The sequence below is a fragment of the Furipterus horrens genome, unplaced genomic scaffold (genome assembly GCF_987537825.1).
Source record: "Furipterus horrens unplaced genomic scaffold, mFurHor1.1.pri manual_scaffold_4, whole genome shotgun sequence".
NCBI classification, from domain to species: Eukaryota; Metazoa; Chordata; class Mammalia; order Chiroptera; family Furipteridae; genus Furipterus; species Furipterus horrens.
Window position 1 is genome coordinate 97347401 of NW_028327174.1, and position 15789 is coordinate 97363189.

Consider the following 15789-nt stretch of genomic DNA (forward strand, 5'->3'; position numbering starts at 1 on the left):
TCAGAGCTATCAGAATTGTGTAATTTGAATATTGTCAGTCAGGCTCTTCACTGTAGTAAGTAAGAGCAATTAGTAAGTTTCTAGGTTTCGAAACCTAGAGAGGATTAAATGATTTGTGTTCTTAAGATGTCACATTTAAACCTTTCTTACCCTCCTAAGATCATTTTCTTTTTCAAGGGGTAGAGTTCCTTAACTTCTTGTGGTTATAGGAGTTTTTATGAGTTATAAACTATAGAAGGTAAATTACTTAATAGTAATTTTCCTGTAGCTTTATTATCTCTGTGGGTTATTTTTGAGCTTTACTCTTTCCCTTCTGTTTGAAATTGTGGTCATTACTGTCTTTCCTCCCCATGGACATTTCTGTCTTACTTAATATGAAGTATCTTATTTAATATCATGTAATTTTAAAAAATATTTTATTTACTTTTAGAGAGGGGGAGGAGAGGAAGAAAGGCAGAGAAACATCAGTGTGCAATAGATACATCTATTGGTTGCTGCTCACACGCCCCCAACCAGGGACCTGGCCCACAACCCAGGCATGTGTCCTGACTGGGTATCAAACCAGCAACCTTTCAGTTCACAGGTCGGCACTCAATCCGCTGAGCCACACCAGCCAGGACTGATATCATATAATTTTAAAATCATATTTTTAGTATGTTGTATTAGAAGTTTTAACCTGAAAGTTCGCATTTAGATCTTTGTCATATGATAAGTTAAATGGTTCTAATTCTGAATACCCCTCTTTGTTTCTTCTTTAGGACACAGCCAGTGTGAAGTCCTCCAGTAGTCTGGAACCCAATCTTTTTTGTGATGAAGAGATTCCCATTAAGTCTGAGGAGGTAGTCACTCACATGTGGACAGCACCTTCATTCTGTGCAGAACATGCTTATTCTTCTGCTTCTAAGAGTTGTTCTCAAGGTATTACCCTTTAAAGCAGTATGGAGAAGATAAGCCTGAAAACAGTGAGAAAAAAAGATTTTTTAAATCAAGACTATGAATCCCTCTTAAATACATGTCTTTGCTCTGAAATACTACTAGAACCTGAAAATGCAATTTTGGTTAGGAGGAGCTGGTCCCTGTTTGCATTTTCTGTCATCAGGTGATAATCCAAAAATTTACATCAAATTATTGGATCCTAATTAGAAGAACTTTAGAAGTTATCTAGTCCCATTTCCCTTTTTTAAAAAAGTTCTTCACTCAAGGTTATGTTTTATTGTTTTTAGTGAGGGGAGGGAAGAGGAGAGAGAGAGAAAGAGAGAGAAGCAGGGTGGGGGAGAGATTGAGATCCAGATCCCCAACCGGGAATTGAGCTTACAACCTAAGTATGTGCCCTGACTGGGAATCAAACTTGCAGCCTTGGTGCATGGAAAGATGGTTCAACCAACTGAGCCACCCAGCCAGGGCCCATCTCTCATTTTTGTAAGATCCCTGAGAAGGAGTCATTTAGCCTTCTTTTGTTCATTACCAGTTTTTGAGGAACTTGCTGCTTTTTAAGAATATTCATTCTCGTTTTAGAAAGTTTTGTTAGAAAGTTCTTTCTTTCCTTAGTACATAATTTCTCTGTTACGTTCACTTCTTTTTCCTCAGTGAAAATAAGTCACGCTGCTTTAGGTTACACCTCTGGAAAATGGAGTGTATTCATCTCTTCATAGTAAAATTCAGAATTTTATAGTACAGCATATTAAAAGTGACCTTTGAACAATGTGGTGGTTAGTAGCACTGACTTACTGTGCATTCATAAAGTCAGCATATCACTTAAATCAGTCCTCTGTATACACAGATTCCCAATCTCAGATAAAAAATACAGTTATCCTTGAATGAAACAGATTTGAACTGCATGGGTTCACTTATATGTGGATTTTTAAATCTGCATTTAAGTGGACATGCAGTTATCTGCCTGTATGTAGACCCTGACCCATGCAATTTAAACCAACCTGTTCAAGGGTCAACTGTGTTATCTGTTCATTAGAAAAATAACCACTTATTTATGTAGGGCAGGTAAATCCTTAATCTGTTGGTATCCCCTAAAAGGGAGAGATCATGGATTAAGAGATTGTTTTCTATTCCCCTTCCCCTCCAGTCACAGGATAAAGAAATAAAAAGGAACCAGTTTTTACTCTAAACCAGTTTTTTAGACTGGGCATTAGAATTCTGTATCTTTTTGCTCTGTATTTGTTTTTAATTTCAATTTCCACTTTTCACACTGATGCAGTTAATCCAGATGTCCAATGTATAGGAGGAGGAAGAACCATTTTTCTGAATATTTACTTTGGAAACATTACATTTTTTCAATAGTTTTTGTTTTGTCTTCATCCTTTTTTGGAAAGGTTCTAGCACCCCTAGGAAACAACCTCGGAAGAGCCCTTTGGTGCCCCGAAGTTTGGAACCGCCAGTGTTGGAGTTGTCACCGGGAGCTAAAGCCCAGCTGGAAGAACTTATGATGGTTGGAGATCTCCTAGAAGTATCTCTGGATGAGACTCAACATATATGGCGGATTTTGCAGGCCACACACCCACCCTCTGAAGACAGATTCCTGCATATTATGGAGGTATGGATTTAAAGCTTAAATAGGTGGTTGTAAAACTATTTAGAATGTCCAAGTTTCTTGGAAATCCTGTAAATGGTGGCAAGGGAGATGGCTAAGTGGGTAGTATTCTGGATCTCCTACTTTCTAATTAAGCCAAGTTATTCTACTTTATGGTTTTCTATACTGAAATTTTATGCAATATATAATTTAGGGAAAAAATAGGTCATTTCTCCTAAAAAGAAAAGGGGGTACTGAAAATCACCAATATAGAACAGCTTCCTTAGCCCAGACTCCCATTATTCAAAAGCCAAAAACTTAGGCAGAGGAAAATATGGTGTTAAAAAAGAAACTTCTCAAGTCTTGACTCATGCTGCTGGCTTTCCTAAAATCTCTCAAACAAGTAACAACTGGCCTTAGTGTGCCCCATACCTCTTGGTAAGTGGTCCCAGGCCCAGAACTAGGGGCAGCCAGCCTTGGTTTGCAGCTTTACTTGCCCTGGGCACCTTCAAGCCCAGCACAAGTAACAGCTATCTGCAGATCGCTTTGTAGCTCATGCCAAGTGGCACTGGCAGGAGCCAGACGACAGCTGACTTTGACCTGCACCTCCTGGGAGGCTCCAAAGCAGGCGGGCAGAGTGGATGACTTCAGACCATGCCAAAGCACCACCCAACCACCTCTACAAGTGACACACTCAAGGGGTGGACTCAGTGGGCACCAGAGCCTCACTGAAGTGAATCCTGTTCCATAGGGTTGGCTCCTGTACTGCATGTCCTCCATGCTGGTTGCAGCCACCTGGTCTGGAAGAAAATCTCTCCTATTGACATGCCAATAGTAGTCAAGACAACCACAACAGGAGGATGCACAGTCCACATGGGGAGTGCATCTGGAGAGCTCAGCTCAGGTGACCAGGGAAGCTACACCACTGGGCCTTACAGGACACCTGTTACATAAGGCCACTCTAACAAGACGAGGAGATGTAGAAGCTCTACCTAATACATAGAAACAAACACAGGGAGGCAGCCAAAATGAGGACAAAGACATGTCCCAAGTGAAAGAATAGAACAAAACTCCAAAAAAAGAACTAAACAGAATGGAGACAAGCCATCTAGTAGATGCAGAGTTCATAATACTGGTTATAAGGATGCTCAGTGAACTTAAGGGAAGAGTAAAAGAACTTCAGTGAGAACTCTTAACAGCATAAAAAGAACATGGAAACCATAAGAAAGAACCAGTCAGAAATGAAGGATACACTAACTGAGATGAAGAATAGTTTACAGGGAATTAACAGAGTAGATGAAGCCAAAAATCAAATCAGCAATTTGGAATATGAGGAAGCAAAAAACACCCAATTAGAATAGCAAAAGGAAAAAGAATCCAAAAAAATGAGGATAGCGTAAGGACAACTTCGAGCATACGAACATTTGCATCATGGAGATACTGGAAGGAGAAGAAAGAGAGCAAGGAATTGAAAACCTATTTGAAAAAAATGAGAGAAAACTTCTCTGACCTGGAGAAAAAAAGGGATACAATCCAAGAAATACAGAGAGTCCCAAACAAGATGAACCCAAAGAGGCCCACACCAAGACACATCATAATTAAATGTTAAAAAAGAAAAAAAAGAATCTTAAAAGCAGCAAGAAAAGAGCAGTCAGTTACCTACAAGGGAGATAATAAGACTATCAGCTTATTTCTCAACAGAAACTTTGCAGGTCAGGAGGAATTGGCAAGAGATATTCAAAGGAATGAAAAGCAAAGATCTACAGTCAAGATTACACTACTCAGCAAAGCTATTATTTAGAATTGAAGGACATACAAAGAGTTTCCCAGACAAGAAGAAAGACTAAAGGAGTTCATCAATTACCACTAAGCCAGTATTACTTGAAATGTTAAAGAGTCTTCTTTAAGAAAAAGAAGGAAAAAAAGATAAAAAGTATGAACAATAAAATGGCAGTAAATACATCTATCAACAGTTGAACCAAGAAATACTCAAAATAAGTGAATAAGCAGAACAGAAACAGACTTATAGAGAACATTTTGATAGTTGTCAGATGGGAGGAGGGTTGGGATGGATGAAAAAGGTGAAGGGATTAGGAAGTGAAAATTGGTAGTTACAGAAGTCATGGGATGTCAAGTACAGCATAGGGAATATAGTCAGTAGTATTCTAATAACTGTGTGGGTGCTGGATTTATTGGGGTGATCACTTTGTAAGTTATATAAATGTCTAATTACTGGATTGTACCTGAAATAATATAATATTATACATCAACTGTAATGAAAAAAAAATATTTAAGAATAAAAAGTTACTATTATTTTATTTATTTATTTATTTGTTTGTTTATTTTACAAAAAAACAAGCTTCCTAAGGAAACAGTTACATAGATGTGGAAACGGAGAATCCACATCCATCTATTATACCTGCATAGCAGTTTGTAATATATACAGTCCTTATATATCTGTGATGTCATTTGATTCTCACCATACTCCTGAAGGGGAGGGGGGAAAGGATAGACAAGGCAAGCATTTTTAGCCCTTCTGCATGTGAAGAAATTAAGGATACAAGAGATGGAAACTTGCCTAAGGTCACACATGTAGTAAAAATAGAGAGACCCGGTTTCTAACTGGCATTTGATTCCTGGTATTCTTTTCATTATTTGTTTCTTTGTAATAGAATGAATGGTACAGTGTCACCAGTAGTTGATAGAGATATGCTTAGCATACTATAGTTTAGTTTGTTTTTGATTTGAAAGTCAAATCCAAGGTGTAGCCAATATAAATAATGTTTCCCAGTCTACAGAACATACAGAACATGTTATTCACATTTGTTACCTAATCTGATACTCTTACTCTCATTTTACATATAAAGAAACAAAGTATTCAGAGGTTAAATATCTTGTTCAGGATGTGATAGTTAGACATTTATAATGCAGTGTTTTTTTGGAGTCTGCAGATTTTAGGTTCCTGTCAAAGAATTCTCAGTCTTGAATCTGGAAAAATTCTCAAGTGTTATTTCCTAAGTAATTATCAAACTTATATTTTCAGTTTTTTTTCCTACTTTCCCCCTTGTTCTTTTTGTTACTAGATATACCTTTACTATTAAAATTTTAATACTTATTACATTGGCACAAAAAAAATAATATTAAGAAAGTTGAAATGAAAAATGATAAGTTTTTGTGTGTGTGCTTTGTCACATCAACTGTTTCCTAGCTCTTGCCAAAGTCACTACATACCCTTTGTAATGAGATCATGACACAATTTTATATGTTTTTATAAGATTTCTAATAGCTTATTAACCTCCAGGAATTTTTAAATTGAGTTAATAAAGAACGATAGTAGTGGTAAATGGAGACCCAAAATTATTACATAATTTAATATACATTTACTACATTTAGTTTTATGAGTAGATTTTAATCTAAAACACAGATGCTACAGATTATTTTAATATATGCTAACAATGAAACTTTTTCCCCTATTTTCCCCTAGCCAGCTAAAAATAAGTGCGATTTTTATTTAGGGCTTGCCATTATTTTCTGCTATTGATTATCTTCATTGAATATTATATTTGCCTTCTTAAAATGTTTAAATATTTTAAAAATATTTATTGAGGTATAGTGTACACAACACAAAATTTACTATTTTAATCTTTTTAAGTATACATTTTAGTTGTGTTAATTACATTCAGTGTTATGCAATGATCACCATTATCTACTTGCAGAACTTTTAAACATCCCAAACAAAAACTCTGTACCCATTAAACAATAAATCTCATTTCTTCCTCCCCCAGTAACCTGTACTATACTTTGTGTTTATGTATTTGACTCTTCAAGATAACTCATGTAAGAACAAAACTTTTTAAATGTCTTGCATGAAATTTGTTTCTGATTTTGTATTTTTGAAGGATGACAGTATGGAAGAAAAACCATTAAAAATAAAAGGAAAGGACTCTTCAGAGAAGAAACGGAAACGGAAACTAGAAAAAGTAGAACAGCTCTTTGGAGAAGGAAAACAGAAGTCCAAGGAGTTAAAGAAACTGGATAAACCTAAAAAGAAGAAATTAAAATTAAGTGCAGAAAAATCAAAGGAGCTGAACAAACTGGCCAAGAAACTAGCAAGAGAAGAAGAGAGAAAGAAAAAGAAAGAGAAGGCTGCTGCAGCCAAAGTTGAATTTGTGAAAGAGAATACTGAGAAGAAGAGAGAGAAAAAAGTACTGGACATCCCCTCAAAGTATGACTGGTCAGGAGCAGAGGAGTCTGACGATGAGAATGCTGTGTGTGCAGCACAGAACTGCCAGCGGCCCTGCAAGGACAAGGTGAGTTCTAATAAGGTGTAGGCGCAAGTGTAAGAGGACAAGGAGCAGCAGGAGTGGAGACATGTTTAACATAATGATAGTTATGCTTCCAACATGTTTTTTACAGTTTCTATAACTGTTTTTGAATTGTGAGGCTCTTAGATCACTGTGCTTAGTAGAAGAAATGTTGTATTTTAAAATTCGTATATTTAGTGAACATAGTGAGGCAAGAACAGAGAGAAGCTATGTGATAACCCTAACCTGGGGCAGTGGTGCATTTCATATGCAGTTGGCATAAAAAATTTCAAAATAGTCTTAGCCATCCATATAGGGTAACTTGGAGAACTAAATCTTGTTAGCCACAGTGGCCTGAAAATATCTTGGGGCCACATTCTAAGAGCACTAGCAAATTGCATTAAATTTTGTTCTAATAATCTAAAATTAAGGGGTTAAGTTTTCCCTTTTTGGTCTGTGTCTTATCTACACTAAGGCCTGTGTGTACTGTCCTAAGTGCTGGAATCTTGATTTTTTGGAATCCCTTGTAAAAAATAATTGAGACATTTAAAGGTAATGTTTAAAAAATTTTAGTCCTTAGTTTTAAGTATAATAATTATGTGTAATGGCCATCCTTTAGGTAATAATGTTCTGAAAAAGATGAATGGACTTCATGAAAAATCTCAGTTCATAAAATGACTGGAGGAATCTATTATGGTTCCCATCAAGATTATTAGTAAATTTGTAGTTTTAATTTTTTTATGCTCCTTATACCGCTTGGTATTTAGAATTTTAATATCTCCTCAGTTTGAATATAAGAGCAGAATAAGTACAACTGCATCATTATTCCCTCAGTTCCCTCCTAAATCAAATATTGTTAGAGCTTGAAGAGGTCACCTTGTCCAGGGTTCTTCATTTTATAAATGATGAAACCAGGACTCAGTGAAGATAAATGATGGGACCAAAGTCAGAACTAATTAATGGCAAGACCAAAAGTAGAACCCTGGTTAACTGGCTCCACAGACCAGGTTCTCACCCCATCATTAATTGAGATGTAAATACAAAGTCACATTTGAAAACTTAATGGCACTTACATTTAAATTAAAGTTTTTCCACTCACTTTTGGGAAATAAATATATAGTAAAATATATATGCCGTAGTCTGACCTTCCAAGGACAGTAGATATTAATATTTTTGTGCTTCCTTCCAATCCTTTTTATATAATTTATTTTATATACATCATGCTGTCTATTCATTTTTGTATCTTTATTAATTTCATAAGCATTTCTATATACTGTAAACATTTTAAAGCATTTTAGTAGATATGTAGTACTGTAGTGTGTGTTACTTTTATTTTTCATTTTTCATTTATTCTCATCTGAGTTTATTAAAAGAGGCTGATGAAAGGTTAACTGTTTCTCTTTGGGGATTAGCAGCTCATTGTTGGCAGAACCTTCTCTCTTTTCTTTCTCATTTAACTAATTTTATGGCAGTCTTGGAACTGTCAGCAAAATGTTTCTTTTTCAGGCTTTCCTATTATCCTTACAGTGTTTATATCCATTATGAACCTTTTACCTTTTCATTTTTCTCCTTTTGCCTTACTGTAGCATATAAACACTACACATAGTTTTTTTCTCATCAGTTATAAAATTTTTTAATTAACTTGCTTATTCTCAGGATTATGCAAATAGATGAGATAATCTCTATGAAAGCACTTGTTATTCAAAAGTGCAATGTGAGTGTTAAGGTGTGATCATTATTATTAAATGAGCCCTAAGATATGCTCCTACCAGTATAGTTTATTTTTAAAGAAATGTAGAAAGTTATCTACATTGTCATGGAGCAAAAGCAGATTTAACATTCAGAGAAAATGTCTATTGCAAACTGTTAAAACACATACAAAGGTGAGGAGTCTGTGCTTTAACCTGTCATTAGCTTACATAAAAGAAGCATAGTAAATACTGTATTTCTGTAATGTGTTTAATTTTAAACAAATTATTTCAGATTTTAAACATTTTGCCCATGCTTGCTATTTTGCAATTTTTGTGGTTCTTCAGGTTTGTTCCTGACACCAGTTTTACTAATAAAAGTTATATTTCTTTATAAACTTTGTAATGAATATTACAACTTTCTCAGTTTGAAGTATGATGTCTCTCTAAGAAGACCAAATTAATGTATGGTGCATATCTCAGAACAAAATGCTGATAGGAAAAGAATGCTTTTTAGGGTAATTTTTCTTCTTTAAAATACCATGCAATAAAAATAACTTAGGATTTGTTCATATTTAGGTAAATGTATATTTACCATTTTTCTAACCAATAATTATTACTTCTTCCCTAAAATGTACAGATTGAGAAAACTTTGAAGGATTACTTAAATGTTACCTAGACTCAATTTCAAAATATTTTAGAAAGAGAAGGGGAAAATATTATCAGAATAGACTTTTTTTTTTTTTAATGTCTCTCCCATCAGTTCTAACCTGCCTGCAACTTTCCTACTTTTAGCACTGAAATTCTGTCTTGGGAAACCCATCAATCTTGAGCAGACAGAGAACCTGGTCACTTAATGCTGAGAGCACCAAAAAAAAGTATATACAAGGATTCTGAATGTATGTTATGTTGTACTGCATTAAGTGAATTAAAAATTTTTTCAAATCTTACTTTTGCAAGGAACCTTGGTACAGAAGAGATTGAATGCCAAAATGACAAAAGCTCAGTTGGGTAACTGAGCTAAGAATATCATTAAATCACCAGCCGCCACCTCTCCCCCTCATTGTAGTAATATGCTCTAAAAATTGAACAAATTATAATATGCCAGATATTTTTAAGTGTAAATATAAACCATATAGCAAAACATGAAATGTCAAACTTACATTATCTCCTTTAATTAATATATTTCTCTTTTAAACACACATTTCCTGAAATCCAAACCCAGTAACCTGTTTGTCCTATAATGTTAAATCTCTATAATTAGTTAATATTTAAACAGCTCATCGCTATGAAGTTTTTTAATAATTATTTTTGTAATTTGATAGATACATTTCCCAGAAGTAATGAAAGGGGAAATGAATCTTAGAACTTAATATGCAGTTAGCCTGATTCTGTGTTCTTGAGTTTTCAGGCTATTACATAGCCTGTCACCATGTGTCAAACTCTTCTGTGGATTCAGTTTGACACTCCAAATTTTAATTTGCTTTATGATCCTTTGGGCCTTTTCAAACCAGTGAAGTTTGTTAGTAGATGAACATGATAAAAAGATATTAATTAGAGAAGGACTTTTTTCCCTGCTAGAATATCAGGGTAAATTGTTATGTAACCTGTAGCCTGGGATAGAATTTGTGTACCAATGAATATCTTAAGAAAAGATATATTCTTTTGGAATCCAGTGGGAAAGCTAGGTGCACCTCTAGCCAATATCACAAAAGGGAAAATGTTGTCTTCCTTATTTGAAAGAAAGCGATAGATTTAATTTTGGGAAACTGGAAGCTAATGAGTATAGTCCAGAATTAGGTTTTAAAAGACATGAGACCACTTTTCTAAGCAAATACAGATAATTAGTAACTTTCTTATCCTATGGATTATGAATAGGACTGTATTGGAGGTTAAGAGTAGAGTTATCTGTTGGTTCAGGATAAGATCTCAAATCTGGGCAGCCCAAAGAAACAATTTATCTTCCCAATTCCCTTTACCAGCTCCAAATAGACAGAACATTTATTCTGAGTTCACCTACTACCAAATTAGCACTTTATAAACCTTCACCTGGTTGCAGGACCTTTATTTTTATTTTGTTGCACAGAAGTCATTATCTCCCTTTTCTATCTCTGAGATAGTTTGCCACAGAAGGAACAATTTGATCAATTATTTTCTTTATTACAGACTTAATAAGCTAAATATTATACAAAAAATTATTTTAGGAAGGAATTGTTAAATTGTTTTAATTTACAAAAAGCAGTATCACAAAGTGCCGGTGATCAAATTTAGAATAAGATGGACCTGAGGGCTGATTAAAAATGTTGTCTTTTGGTTTATTACCCTCAAGATATTCTGAGGTTGTAGGTTTGGGATGGGTCTCAGCTACATTTTTAACAAACACAACAAGGGATTCCCATGCAAGTGGTCTCCACGTTTTGAGAAGGCGGGCTGCTGCAGGCAGTTACTTAAAGATGCAAAACATTTTGTGGAAGGTGAGATAGTGAACAGAATCATGAAACTGTGATATTAAAAAGTGCCTCCAGTATCCTAGGCAGTAACTAGGTGTTTTTCCATATATTATTTCCTTTGATCTTACAAATAATTCTGTGAAGATGTCATCTCTATTTTACAGATGAAATTAACCCTTAATGAGATTAAATGACTTGCCTCAAATTATACACATCAGAACTTAAAACTTGTGACTGAATTCAGTATACTTTATACTACACAACATAGATTCTTAAACTCTAGAACAGGAACAATGAAAGTAGAAAGATTATTTTGACAAATGATTTCTACCACCCATTATTATAACCCTAAAACTAACATGACTATCATAGTTTTGATAGATTTTTTATAGTACATGGAAACTAATTTGGAAAAGTACTTACTTTCCTTGAAACTCATTTATTTAGCCAGAACCTCCTTCCTTTGTTCTTATAAGCTGTACTGACATACTTATTTAATCCCTTCATACTCCTTACTTTGCTCTGATACCTGGTGAAGCTCATTGCTTTAAGTGATTTCCTACGTTGCCAGTGAAATGACTGACTCTTGTGGTGTGTACTGCATCTCTGCCATAAATCAGCTATGAAAACTTACCACAGTCACTCTCTAAATAGAAAAGCAAAAATCACCTTATTTTTCACTCTAGGCTCAAGGCTTAAAGTCATCAAATGACAGTGCTTTTCTAGCCTCTAGCCTCCTACCATCAAAACCTCTGAAGTGTCAGAGTTTGCCTAGCATCTGCCACTGACATAGCAGTTACCTAGACTTTAATTTTAAACTCCAGAGTGATCTATTGACCTGTGTCTTTGACTGTTTTAATTGGTTAATTTGTAAGATGTGACCTCTGATATTTGCTAACTTTTTATAGGGAGTTGTATTTGTAACGGAAGAAGAGAAGAATAAAAAATATTAGTTTTAAAAGTGGCCTATGTGACTGCTTTTCTAAAAAGGTATTTAATGCTCTTAGTACTTTGGCTTATCTCTTTGAAATAAAGCTAATATACAGGATTGCCTTCACATTGTTGTGCTCTTCCTTTCTTGATTGATAATTGCATTGCCTAGAAATTGTTAATATTAGCTAAAACTACTTGGCTGCTCTATTAGAAGTTCCTTTTTTGTCAAGTTTTTCTCAAACATGTTTCTGCCTCACAAGGAGTCCCAGGTATTTATGAGGTAATGGAGTACCTAAGGGGCCTAATTTTGTGGACATACCATGGTAAAATATGCTTTGGGGTATTAGCTTCCCAACTTTCTTTGAAAAAGAACCCCATAAGAAGTCATTGTCTATCTCTGGACATCCTGATTTTTGCTATCATTTAAACCAAGAAAGCTTTTTGTTTTGCTTTTATTTTAGGCTTAAAGATTATGTAACTTAAATATTTCCCAATCTTGTCTCTTACAGGTAGACTGGGTACAGTGTGATGGTGGCTGTGATGAGTGGTTTCATCAAGTTTGTGTGGGTGTATCTCCAGAAATGGCTGAAAATGAAGATTACATCTGTATAAACTGTGCAAAGAAGCAGGGGCCAGATAGCCCAGATCAAGCACCAGCTTCTTCCTTCATAATGAGCTACAAACTACCAATGGAGGATCTTAAGGAAACCAGTTAGCAGATGCTTAGTTTGGGACATGGGGAAAATGGACCACATTCAGACCTTAGTCATAAAGTTGAGTGGTTTAGATCCACTCGCAATGTTGCTTCCAAAGACAAATGGCCTTCAAAGAAAGTCCTCGTAGTTGACTTCCTCTTTGCATGGACTGTGTGGTCTACATTCTATATCAACACATCTGTGCAGAGGGTGTCTTCTTTGGTACAGCAACCAATATTTCAGTTCATGTTTTTTTGAGTATGGTTTGTTACATTAAGGCCAGACATTTGAGCTCCAGGGTGGCTGGTTGGGATTAATAAATTGGTGTGCCTGCAGGGCATGTAGGGATGTGTCTTATGGCCAGTTGATATTAATTAGAGGTTCACCACCTAGAGGCAGTACCTTCTGGAGGTGCTGATTACTGGATCTCCTTAGTTAGGATAGATACAGAGGAGTCAGAGCACCACTTTTCCCCCACTATACCTGGTATTTAATGCCCTGAAAATACAACTAGGAGAGGAACAGGGCCGAAGTTAACTCTTGTTAGAAGTCATGGACCTCAGCTATTTGTGCTTGTTGGTTGGTACCAAGAAGAAAACCCCAAATGAGAAGCAGATCACCTAATTTTCCTAAGGAGAAGGATGTCTTATAGTTCAGAAATCTAGATTGTATTCTGGGAAGAGAGCTTTTCTTATTTCAAGACAAGGAGCCTTTTTGGCTTAGAGAAGTGTTGCTGTCTGGGTCTATATTTTAGAGAAGAGCAGGTACATGGATCCAGGCTTCTGCAAAAGAAAAGAAGACAAGTTAATGTTTTACTGAGCCACAGTGATGCATGCTTTTCGGGGAAACCTTCATTCACAAGTATACTAGATACCACCAGGCTTCAGGCATGGCTGTGAGCAAGACCAGCAGATAACCGCTTTTTGCCTTGCAGCCCTGATGCCAATGTCTGCTGTTTCCAATACTGGCCATTTCTGATTGTGGCGCACAGCAGATGCTGTTGAATACACCATGGCTTCATCGGAGGATGTGGGATTGTAGGACCTCTGGGTGATGAAGTTGTTTTAGTAAATCCATTTTTTAAAAAAGAAAAAAGGACTTGTTTTTACTTTTTTCTAAATGTCTCTGACTACTGACTGTTCTATAAATAGATTATTTTTCCTTTTTTAATATACATATATGAATATATAAATATATATATTTACTGTTACCAGCAGCATATGAGAGTTTCAGCATCAGAAATCCATTTGGGGGCTTGCTTACTCTTTTTTGCTTTTTAATAAAGAAATCCCATTCCTCCTTGTAATACAAGGAGTTAGCACTTCCTTCTCCATCCTAGCCTAATGAGATCTTCCATCTTGTTTTTGTTTAAATAAATAATTATATTTCCTTTGTGCGTTGGGTCTTGTCCCTGTCTGTTGGGAAAATTGGTCTTACTATATCTATGATGGCTCTTGTTTTTGTATGTGAATGTTTGAAACTATGGTGCTGTGTCCTCTTCCTTCCTGTTGTGTTTTCTATTCTTGTTAAGGTGTTAGGTAAGCTATATGGAAATTCTTAATAGAAGGGGACTAATTTTTTTTTTTTTCAAAGAAGAAAAACTAACAAGAAATAGTATTATTGTCTTTACTATTCTGTGTTCCTTTAATTTCGTTTAAAAATGTGTCGTTTGACTTAAATTCATCAATTTTACTTTTAAAGGGGGCTTAAAGGGGGCAGGGTGGACCTAAAGAATAGCTTCAAGTCTCCTTCCCACTTTGCCCCAATGTGTTTGAAATGTCTTCTAGTAACTAGAAGTGAAATGTACTGTCCAGTCACAGCTTGAGTGGGTATGAGGTTTAACTCAAAAGGCATCTTACAAAAAAAAAAAAAAGGAGAACTTTTCTATAAAATTCAGTTTTTGTAAATGCTTTCTCTATGGTTCAGACTGCCAGTTTTTTAATCACTCTTCCCTTAATATATAACATTTTTGAGTGTCTTGACCTATTAAGAGGTTCATAAGTGTTGCTGTGCATGTGTCTTGAGAATCTCATCTCAAGTGTGTGTATGATTTAAGATTTCATTGGATATTGCAAGCTGACCAGTTAACCAATTTCATAAATTTTCATTTTACCAAACTATATAAAGATATTATTAAAGAATTTTATTTGGTTGCTGTTATAAAAGAAAGCACAATATTTTTTGCCTTTTGGTCTTCTCTGTAAAAATCTTCAAATATTTGTGGGTTAAAAATTGAATGCAATTTTAAGTGATGGCTGTCTGGAATACATTTTAAGATATTCTGTTTTCCCTTCCTAGTCCCCAGTTAACTACTCAACTATCAGTGGAGGGGCATAAGAATGCTAAGAACAATAACTAAGGTGCTTTGCTTCTTGGAGCATGGGAAATGGATATAGGTAGCTGTTTAAGGAATGCTTTATGTTCTTAACATGGCATTGGCCTGCTAGAGATCTGAGAGAAAAATGAGAGCAGTCTCAGCTTCCTGTTTTTCTTCTGACATTTTGAAACTTACATACATCTACTAGATACTGTGTGATTTTCTGTATGTATTTGAAAATGTCATAGGATTTGGCTCTACTCTTGACATAAATTTAGACCAAGGCTGAGAAGAACAGGTGAAAAGAAAATTTAACATATATGAGTCAATTTTGGAAATAATAATGGACTAAGATCCATCTATTTAAAGAAATGGTAATGCTCTAACAGATTGTTTTCAGTTAGAGGAAATTACTATTTACAGCTTATTTCATTCTTCAATATTGTAACATTTAATATCAAAATGATTTAAAATGTTTCTTTACCCTTTCTATCTCCTCAAGGGTAATTCTTCACCATTGCTATTATAACTTATATGTTAATTCTTTCAAAGGCATTTCTTACTACCTTCATTATAAACTTTGGCAAAGGTTATAGAATAGAATGAAAAATGAAAATATGGTAGGTCCTTGGTAGTCTCAAAGGGTGGGTTATTAGAACTATGCAAACCCCAAGTTTACAAGTACTACTAAAGCAGTGGTAGTCTTTCTTGTTGGGGGTAGAAGGGGCACTTTCCTCTCACAGATGTGTATTTCACTTTGATAGTTACTGCAACAAAGCCGTGTTGAGATGTAGATTAAGTTGCTGCAAACCAGCTTTGCACTTTATGATTCAAACTTGTGCATCAATAAAATTACAAATTACTCTATCATACTTTGA

At 35.2% G+C, this 15789-nt stretch overlaps 1 protein-coding gene across 1 annotated transcript in view; it reads left to right on the forward strand.

Annotated features, from left to right (window-relative positions):
* The window catches only part of KDM5A (lysine demethylase 5A), a 133784-nt gene extending 119796 nt beyond the window's left edge, over window positions 1-13988 (forward strand). Inside the window, exons 25-28 of the mRNA XM_090273826.1 lie at window positions 759-918; window positions 2328-2548; window positions 6424-6834; window positions 12409-13988. Coding sequence (XP_090129952.1) covers window positions 759-918; window positions 2328-2548; window positions 6424-6834; window positions 12409-12615 — 999 coding nt within the window. The 3' untranslated portion in view covers window positions 12616-13988. The remainder of the gene's footprint in view (window positions 1-758; window positions 919-2327; window positions 2549-6423; window positions 6835-12408) is intronic.
* The last annotated feature ends 1801 nt before the right edge of the window (window positions 13989-15789 follow it).